General features: G+C 48.4%; 1 protein-coding gene across 1 annotated transcript; it reads right to left on the minus strand.

Moving 5' to 3' along the window:
* Window positions 1–3,384: 3,384 nt before the first annotated feature.
* Window positions 3,385–5,586, minus strand: RHOB (ras homolog family member B). Its single transcript, XM_045813467.2, has one exon. The coding sequence runs from the start codon at window positions 5,208–5,210 to the stop codon at window positions 4,620–4,622; it is 591 nt and encodes a 196-aa protein (XP_045669423.1). The 5' UTR covers window positions 5,211–5,586; the 3' UTR covers window positions 3,385–4,619.
* Window positions 5,587–10,486: the final 4,900 nt, after the last annotated feature.

Below are 10,486 nucleotides of genomic sequence, written 5' to 3' on the forward strand. Positions count from 1 at the left end.
GCCCTCGTATCCACCCCGCATCCCTGGAAGGCACAGAGAAAACAATGAAACCACCATCACCAAACTTCTCTCCTGGCCTGTGTGTGGACAGGGAGGGGAGGGGAGCGGCTGTGTTTGTCTTGGCTGGGTAACATCATTTTTCTTCACTGAAGAAATATATGCCAGAGGGCCTAGAAGTAGAAGGTAGTTCTCACCCAAGAGAGCTTTATTCCCAAGAGGCCAGGCCCCACAGTAATACGAAGAAGCTGTATTTCCTACCTACCCATCACTGGGCCCTGTTTTAAAACCGAGTTCAAATGCCCCTTCCTCCATGAAGCCCTCCCCAACTTCCCAGGCTCCTGTTGTGCCCTGGGCCTAAGGCCCCTATTTTGAGCATGCTGTATTCAAAATACTAGTGAATGCATTCCCGGAATTGCCCGGCCCACCAGGCCAAGGACCTCTCCCTATTTGCTTTTGTATCTCTCATCTCAGCAGCACTGACAAAGTAGGTGCCATGTTGAATGAATTACCAAGAGCTGTTGCATTCTGAATTCAGGAGCGGCAAGAATAAATCTCTAGAAGGACTTGAAACCCCCCTTTGCACAAGAATGTAGAGAAGATAGGGGTTAGCTGCGGTTCATCCTAGAAGGGAGGCTCCCAGAAAGTGCTGTACCCCCTGGGGTAAGGAAGAGATCCCCCTCAGTCTGAGGAATTCTAGCTACTTTCTTACTAGATGACTTCCCTCCCCTGTGTGTGGACAAGGACGCTCCCTTATTCTGAGCCAGTGGTTGTCAGAGTGTGGCCCCCAGACCAGCAGCATCAGCATCACTTAGGACCTTGCTAGAAATTCAAGTTTTTGGACCCCACCTCAGACCTACTGGATCAGAAATTCAGGGGGCTAGGCCTAGCCATCTGTGTTGTAACCAGCCCTCCACGTCATTCTGAGGCAGGCTTAAGTTTGAAAACCGCTATTCTAAGTACACGGAGAAAAGTACACACATGTGAAAAAGAACTTGGAAATACAATCCAGATTGATTTAAAATTAAGATTAAACGAGAACCCGAGCCAATGCCCCTTGCTATGAAATGCCCAGGATCAATGAAACACCCCACCATTCTCTACGAAACAGCTCAACAGGCAATTAGATGAACTCAGCACATTTATTTTAAATGTGCAAAATGAATTTTCATATCCTAAGAGTAACACCAGATGTTTTACCTCTTTTTCCTAATTGATTTTCCAGCCTCCAGCATTTCGTCTTTATATTTTTCAGTTGGATCCTAATGCAGCAAGAAGAGTGTGTTCCGGCAGGATTATTAAATGCCATGCATTTTAAAACAAGCATAACTCAGGCCACCATGCGTCATCTGGGTGGTTGTCTCCCCAAAATAAAAATAAAAAAATTAAAAAAACGCAGACAGCTATAGGTACCAGGCAGATTTGAGCAGGCAGGAAACCCAGAAAAGGCCCTTTCAAAGGGCTGGGTCTCCAGGCTCTTGGCTGGTACAAAGCTGGGTCCTGGGCAGTGAGCCCAAGCCTGAGCTCTTCTCCACAGAGTCCAGCACTCCCTGGTACAGAGGGATTTGCTAGCTGTAAAACCCGCAAATCAACATTTTGTTTTTCGAGAGGAAGTTTTGTCTTTAAAACGAAGAAGAAAAAGTAGGTTCTGGGGATGGAGCTTGAGCGGAGCCGAGGGGCCAAGGAAAGGGGGAGGCAGTGGCTCAGAGGAGAAGCCAGCCTGGGTGGACCCTCTCCCACACCGCACTCGGGAGAAGCCCAGCCGATTCCCCTCTGTTGGCCAATGGGCCTGGCTGCCAAGGAGGCCCTGTTCTGGCCAGGTTTAAGTGGATGAAAGCAACCAGGTTGGCTTCACAGAGCAGAAGCCCTCGGGAGCCTGGGGAAAGACAGGGAATTGAAGCCTCAAGCTTTAAAGCAACTGACTTCAAAAGGAAAGGACTCCGTCTGGCCCGGGGGTGTAGGGGGAGATAGGGAGAAAGAGCAGCTGAATGCTAGAAAGCCAGAAAGTGCTGATTCCAAAAACAAAACCCACACATCTTAAGTCATTGGGAGAAGGGGGCATTATTAGCCACTTTCCCTAGCAGCTGCTGAGATCTGGCAGGTTTGAGCCCCAACGCCTGGAGCAGGATTTTAATGTGGTCTCCAAGTAAAACTCTGCCCTGCCCCCTGCCCCCACTGGTTCTGAGACCCCCTGCAGCTGGCTAAGTGTCTGAAATTGGAGCTCATCCTGATTAAATCTCAAAATGTGGCTGCCCCAACATTAAATAACAGCCACTCCAAACATCCAGGGTTCTGTCCATGATGTAGCCATTCTCTGAAGTTAGAATACAGCATTCTAGCTTCCGTAGACACACTCAGATGGAAGTTCGATAATTGAAGAATCAGGTTATGATTCCGGCTCTCCCCCACTTCTACCCCGGAGCTTCAGCCCCAAAAGTAACAACCTACAATCTTATGGGGTGCTGTGGAACCCTTTGAGGATGTAACACAGAAAGCTTGGCCCCAAACCTGTGATTAACAACAAAAAATGTTACCTAAATTTAAAATGCACAGATGGGGGTGCTGGGTGGCTCGGTCATTAAGCGTCTGCCTTCAGCTCAGGGCGTGGTCCCGGCGTTCTGGGATCGAGCCCCACATCGGGCTCCTCTGCTATGAGCCTGCTTCTTCCTCTCCCACTCCCCCTGCTTGTGTTCCCTCTCTCGCTGGCTGTCTCTATCTCTGTCAAATAAATAAATAAAATCTTTAAAAAAATAAAAATAAAATAAATAAAATGCTCAGATGATAACTTTTCAAGTTTCAAGGAGTAGGAAGCAAAGGCCCCACAGACTTAGACACGGTGTTTTAAAAACATACAGACAGTACACATTAGGTCAAAGATTTGAGCGTTGGGGGCCTGGGTACCCCAGTCATCTTTCTCTGGGATGGGACTGGGACGGGAGTGACTGGTCTCCCATGGCCACCCAACCCCCACACATCCCACAAGGGATTTCAGCCTCATCTAACCACAAACACTATCAGGGAAATGGAGTGGTGACAAGAAAGTATCTTGCCTAGCATAAGTCTCCCCTTGCCCCAAATTCAAGAGGATAAATTTTTACACACTATTAAATCACAGGAGCCATTTTATAAATGTCATCATCATAGTCTTTTAATATTTTACATAAAAAACTGTATACACAGCTTATAGAACTTTTATGTAAACATCATAAGCTCACCACTTTGTCATTTGTCAGTTTATTTAAAAAATAAAAAAACAAGACAACAATTTAGTAGAAGTACCACTGGGTGGGGAAGGGAGGGTGAGAAAGGAGAGACTAGGGGCAGGTTCATTCTCTGTACAGAGATGCAGAGAAAATTTCACATAGCTTTCGAGACTGCCTTGTGAAGAAAAAAAAAAAAAAAGGAGGGGGGCGTTAAATAGGTCCCAATACTTGTTACTGCCCTTTATCAAAATACTGCGCATACCTGCACAAATAAAACCGCAAAACAGTGTTGCCACTTTTTCAAGAAAACAAAACAAAAATTAGTGGTTTCTTTTTCTTCTTGTTTTTTAAAAGTCATCATCATCTTTTTAAAAAAAACATCAGAAGTAGATGAGGTTACAGCGTACAAGGGTGGTCAGAATGCTACTGTCTTATGCAAATGACAAGTGCATTAAGTGTCAAACAATAAAACAATTGTGCAAAGAATTCTTTCCAAAAAAAAAAAAAAACCCAACAAGTTTTAGCTTTTAAATAAATCAAATAACATCAGTTTCTTGGACTGAACAATTTCCACTTGTATGACAGGCACAAAGTTCGCTTATGGCAAAAAAACGACCCAAAGCACTCTCTCCCTCCTCCTGCCCAGGGCTGGTGAGGGGTTCGCCTGGGGCTGGCCCGCAGGAGACCAGAGAGTCTGGAAGCTGTGTCCTCTCAGGCCCACGGCAGTTGCAAATGTCTTCCCCAGGGGTTGGAAAGATGGCCAAGTCCTGTTCATGCTTGGATGGGCGCCCGACCCAGGGTGGGCCGGAGCTCTTCTGGCGCCCTGTCACTCCACCCACCACCACCATTAAATAACACCATCCTACCTTCGAAAATAAAATTATATCTATATTTATATAACACCCCATCCTCCCCAGCCCTCCCCTCCCGCAGTTCCCGCGGTCTATGTTACAGACAAGGGACAGCAGGCGCTCGCTGGGTTCTGGGCGAACATCTGATGGGGCGCGGCAGCATCCCGGCGCCAAGCTCTTCTCCGGGGACCAGAGGCGGGGGTGGGTGAAAGTGGGGGGGGGGGGGATCGAACAAACACGCAGCCACACACTCTGAAGGGGCTTGGCTCTTCAGAAAAGGGTGCTCGGGGGACCCTTGGCACTCAGCAGGCGCCCGGGCCTGTGCAACACAGCCGGACGCACACAGACACTGGAAAGGGGGCGCCCGGTGCCTCCCACGCCGATTCTCGGCGCCAGAGCCAGAGCAGCCCGGGTCACAGCTGCCGGGCCGAAAGGCAGACGTCAGGCAGTCCGGTGGGGTCCTTGGGGGGGGCGCGGGTCTCCCCTTCTTCGGGCTCGAGGTTGGGGGGAGGGGTCGGGCCCGAGAGGGGAGCCGCGCCGGCAGGGGCAGGCAGGGCGGGCGCGGCCCTCATAGCACCTTGCAGCAGTTGATGCAGCCGTTCTGGGAGCCGTAGCGCTTCTGCAGCGCGGCGCGCGTGGCCGTCTCGAAGACCTCGCGCACGCCCTCCTTGGTCTTGGCCGAGCACTCGAGGTAGTCGTAGGCTTGGATGCGCACGGCCATGGCGCGGCCGTCATCCGTGCGCACGGGTTCCTGCTTCATGCGGGCCAGCTCCGTGCGGACGTGCTCGTCGCTGCGCAGGTCTTTCTTGTTGGCCACCAGGATGATGGGCACGTTGGGGCAGAAGTGCTTCACCTCGGGCACCCACTTCTCCGGGATGTTCTCCAGCGAATCGGGGCTGTCCACTGAGAAGCACATGAGGATCACGTCGGTGTCCGGGTAGGAGAGCGGCCTTAGGCGGTCGTAGTCCTCCTGACCCGCCGTGTCCCACAGCGCCAGCTCCACCTGCTTGCCGTCCACCTCGATGTCGGCCACATAGTTCTCGAAGACGGTGGGCACGTACACCTCGGGGAACTCGTCCTTACTGAACACGATCAGCAGGCACGTCTTGCCGCACGCGCCGTCGCCCACCACCACCAGCTTCTTGCGGATGGCCGCCATGAGCGGGCCGGGCCCGGGCAGCAGGAGGGGGCCCGCGAACGCCTCGCTGCCGTCCCGCTCGCCGCTCACTGCTCACCTCGGGCTGCGCGCTGGGGGCGAGGGTCGCTAGCTGCACCCGGGACCCGCGGCGGCGCGTTCTCTCGGTGCGCTCCGGCTGCCGCGGCGGGGGCGCGGGGGCATAGGGCGCGCCGTGCGTCTCCGCGCTGCTCCCGAGCGGTGGCCGCTCTTCTCGCCCCGGGCTCGGGGTCCGCGCCTTTGTGCGCAAACGGTGACGGGAACGGCGGAACCGGCCTAGTCCCCTCCCCAGTTTCTGTAGGTCTCGCCCTGGGTACAGGAGAGCGCTCGAGTGCAGCCAGACTGCGGTGGCAGATGCGGGCTGCGGCCCTAGCGCCTGCTATTTAAAGAGTTCGGCCACTTTCTTAATATAGCCGCCCAATGGGAAGCGAGCCGACTGAGCTCATCGCTGCGGAGCTTGGCTCTGATTGGCCACCCGCTGCAGCCCAGGGGCGGGGCCGGCCGAGCTTGATTGACGGCCCAGGCCGCGGGGCTGGGAGAGGCGGCGACTGGGGAGTCTGCGCCTCCGCTGGCGCTGCAGGATTCTGGCCGCACCAGTGCTCCCCCCGCTTTGCCGCGTCTTTTGCGCGCGGGGCCAAGGCCCGGAGCTGGCGGCCTGGGTCCTGCCGGGCCTGGGCGAGCGGTTCCGGGAGAAGGCAGCACTTTGTGGGGCGTTGGCGACTCCCTCCCACTCAAAATTGTCCCGCTTCCGTGCAAACTCCCAGCGGTGGCCGGACCTCTGGGGGAGGGAGCGGCTCCTTTAAGCGGTTTTGTTTTTAAATAAACACATGCACACACGCATACACACACACACACACACACACACACACACACACACGTTTGTTTCCAAGGAAGCTTTTGTTATTTCCTTCCAGAAGAGGCCCCTTCCCTCATCTAGGCCGCCACTCCCAACTCCCCCACCCGGGGACTCTTCCTGGGACAGCACTAGGTTTGGAGCCTTGAGGCCAAGAGCTGACTGTGAGCTGCGTGGTCCTGGGCCTAGCGTGCAGCTCTTCCAAGTCCTATCGCCTCCCCTCTTCCTCCACACACACCCCTCCATACACCCCCCACCCCCATCTCTAGATAAAGATTTGGGGAAGGAGGGACCGTGAAAAAGGAAGGCTGCGGCTGGTTGCAGGACTTTATGTCCACTTGGAGGAAGTTACAAGGCAGAAAAACGCAGCTTCAGCCCTGGTTTGCATGATTAATTCGGATCCTGGTAGTCAGGCTGCGAATTGTCTGATGTAAATAGTACAATAAAATCCTCCCACCCCACTAGGCAAGAAGAGGATGAGGTCTGAGGCAGGGGACAGAGAAGGGAGGACTGGGAGCTTGCAGGTGAGGACATAGCAAATTAGTGTCTGGTGGGGAACTAGATCTTCCACACACCAGAACGTGGTTCATCTGTCTCAGAGTGGGATCTAGAAGGACCTCAGGCAAAGGATTTCACCAGACAGGAGAGGGACAGAGGGGGGCCTGGCTCCAAAAAGGAAGAGTGAAAAAAGCGAGAGGTGGGAAAGAATAAGACAAAACCTAAAAACAGGGCCTAGCTTAGTGTGACTGCACTTGATGGAGAGAGAAAAATGAAACTCAGGTCGAGGCCAATCATGGAAGGTTAAAGTACCAACTAAGCTGATTGGGCCATATCCATCATAGAGGCAGTGGGATGCTTATTGGTTTTTTAGCAAAGGAGAGACTCCCACATTATGATGTGGCTATGGCCTCATATTTCTGCCTCCCTCTCTAAGACTGGAAGCTGGTGGAGAGCCAGGATTCTGTCTTACCTCAACATCTTGAAGATGTAGCACAATGCCCAACCCTATGAAAGAATCAGTAAATGACTGGGGAATTCACCTACAAGCTCAGGAACTCAGAACTTTCTGGGGTCTCCTACCTCAGATTCCAGGCTCTGCCTTAACAGCCATCCAGCCAAGCCCATGCAGGCATCTGTAACTAAGCTGACGTGTTTTCACATGTGATTCGTATGTTGAGGTCTGGGTCTCTACAGGAACACCACAGATACGCCAAGTCAAATAAGACAGTAGTGCCCTAATCCCTAGAGCCTGTGCTATAGGGAACGTATGGAAACATCCAAACGGGCTTCCCTCATACTCATACAGGAATAATCTTCACTGCTTTTGGTTTTCAGATCTAAGGAACCAAATTGTCAACAAGTAAATAATTTTTCCACAGTGGGATCCCACGGGAGAAAACACGGGGTTTTTTTAATCATTGGTTTAGAAACTTTTCTTTTTTCCTTTTCTTCTTCTTCTTCTTCTTTCTTTCTTTCTTTTTTTTTTTTTTTTTTTTTTTTTTTGGTTAGCCTATTAGAAAAATCTTATCTAAATTTTTCTTGTTTTAGTTGAAATCTTTTATAGCTGTATTGTTAAAACACGGCTTTCCTTTATCTTAATATAGCTCAGGAATCTTGGCTGTGCCCTTAAACTTCAAATATTAAGAAAATATCAAACAAAACTTTGTACCATGTATTTTTTGAAAAACTGAAATACAAAGAATCAGGAAGAGGGATTCAATTCACTCATTTCCTGACCCTCAGACATAATATATGAGTGTTCCAAGCCTGAACTTGAATATCGCAATGATTTCTAAAAATACTCGGTTGGTAAATATGCCAAAGTAAACAAATAGAAAAATCCGTGTTCTGCAGCAAGTTCTTTTCATGGTGTTCATTTTTATGTCCAGAACACGTTGACAAACTCTGGAAACGGACTACTTCGAAGACTGCACCACTCACAGGATAAACTTTTCCAAACTAGGTGATGTGCCAGACAGGCTCCTCCCTGTGTCCCCTCTCCCTGCACAGGACACTCCCACTGAAGGGCAAGGGCAGGGATTGGTCCATGAAAAGAAATCACGCTAAAAATTAGCTTTATTAACATATAGATTCACCGTATGACAGACACCTACACCAGTGAGAGAAGGAAATGATCCCTCAGCCAAAAGGAAGTTGTTAATCTAGCTCCAGTCTTCAGTTTAATTTATTTGGGGTGTTTTTTGTTTTGTTTTGTTTTGTCTTGTCCAGTGTTTCCTACAGATCCTGTAAATCACCCCCCAACTGCTCTCAGACAAGACCAGAGACTGGAATGTTCATTAGATTTTAGTGCCACCTTGTGGCAATCTTAATAGGGTTTTTCTTTCCTTTTAAAAAAAGAAATATATATATATATATATACACACATACATAGTATATGTGTATATATGATTACAAAAAATCTAGTTAAAAAGCATGCATTTTATGACTATTTTTATTTTAAGATTTTTTTCACGGGATGTCAAACCCTAGAGCTTTACAAGTAGACTTAGAAATTCTTCACATACATATTTATATATATTTTTTCACATAGATATTTATACACACATACAACTATTTTCATATACACTGAAGAAATTAATTCCTTCCTAAATAGTAACTTCTTTTTTTTCTTTTCAAGTAGGCTTCACAGTGCAGAGCCCAAACCCGGGCTTGAACTCATGACCCTGAGATCAAGACCTAAGCTGAGATCAGGAGTCCAAAGCTTAAGGAACGAGCCACCCAGGTGCCCCTAAATAACAACTTCTAAATGAGATTTGAAGAAAGAGATAAAAAGCTATGCAATCTCACTAATTTACATAACAATGGACTTCTTTTGCCCTAAATATAATACACAGAAATGTAAAGCAACTTTAACTACAAAAATCATCTTCTTTTTACCCCAGTTCAGAAAGCAATTATTGGATATTCTGGTATAATTAGAAGTAATAATGATTTATTTACCAATAAGCATTTACGGGGAATCAGCAATGCTACAGACATTCCTGACAGCATCTGATTTTTAAATTTTTTTCCACTTTAAGGAGTAGCTTGAAGTCTCTAGGACTATTGTCAACCTTCCATCTCAGCGCAATGAGTTTTGAAAAGGGAAAGGCTCTTCTAAAACCATTCATGCAATTGCAATGTGGGAAAACCCAGGTGGTCCCATTTGGTCCATTTGGGCCCATTCGGCCATGAGTTACATAGCTGAGCCATCCAGCTACTTTCCGAGGTCTTCAGCTATGAGCACCAGCAGGTAAAACATCCCTGTCCCGTCCTGGGCATGTGGTCCAATGGGACCCAGGCCAAAGACAGGGAGGGCTGGGCTCACTGGAGAACCACCACAGCTAAACCGTTAAACTTCAGAATGCCGGCGTTGAACTCAGACCAGACAGGCACACCTGTCTGTCCAGCCCAAGGCCAGGTCAAGGGGAGTAGGCAGTGGGCAGTGGGCAGCTCCTAATCGCTCTGAAACTGTGCGGTGTCCCGTTCCAGCAGCCATGTGACTGTTGAGCCCTTGAAATGCTGCTCACGCCGCTGAAGAGCTAAGTTTTTAATGTTATCTGATTTTAATTAATTGAAATTGAAATAGAAAAACTGATATTCAGGGTGGAGGAAATGGGGAGATGTTGATCAAAGAGTACAAACTTCCAGTTACAGGATGAGCAAGTTCTAGGGATCTTCTGCGCGGCATGGTGACAGTCATTAATAATACTGTATTAATACTTGAAAGTTGCTCAGAGAGTAGAGCATAAATGTTCTCGCCACAAAAAAGGGATGGTAATTATGTGACGTCATCAAGGGCTCAGCTAACGCTGTGGCTGTGGGGGTAGTCATTTTGCAATATGTAAGTGTATCATATCAACGCTTTAAACTTGTCCACCTAGAACTTAAGCCACGGGGGCGCCTGGGTGATGCAGTCGTTAAGCCGCTGCCTTCGGCTCAGGGCGTGATCCCAGCATTCTGGGATCGAGCCCCACATCAGGCTCCTCGGCTATGAGCCTGCTTCTTCCTCTCCCACTCCCCCTGCTTGTGTTCCCTCTCTTGCTGACTGTCTCTATCTCTGTCAAATAAATAAATAAAATCTTAAAAAAAAGAAAAAAGAACTTACGCCACGTTTTATGTCAATTATATCTCAATAATGACGGAAAAAGAAAGAATTGAATGAATATTGATATGGACCACAAAAAAATTTTTTTTAAAAACCTGATATTTAATTGGGTTAGTGGGAAATTTTTACATATGTTTGAAACAACTTAGGTATGTGAATCTACTTTTTCCTGCTGGAAATTTTATGGAGTCTAAATACAGATTGAGTATTTTCAATGAAAATTTAGCACCTGAATTAAGATGTAAACATGTAAAAAACATGTAATGTAGTCCATTAATAATTTTTATGTTAATTACATTT

The sequence above is a fragment of the Ursus americanus genome, chromosome 7 (assembly GCF_024610735.1).
Source record: "Ursus americanus isolate L20-20 chromosome 7, mUrsAme1.1.p, whole genome shotgun sequence".
NCBI lineage: Eukaryota > Metazoa > Chordata > Mammalia > Carnivora > Ursidae > Ursus > Ursus americanus.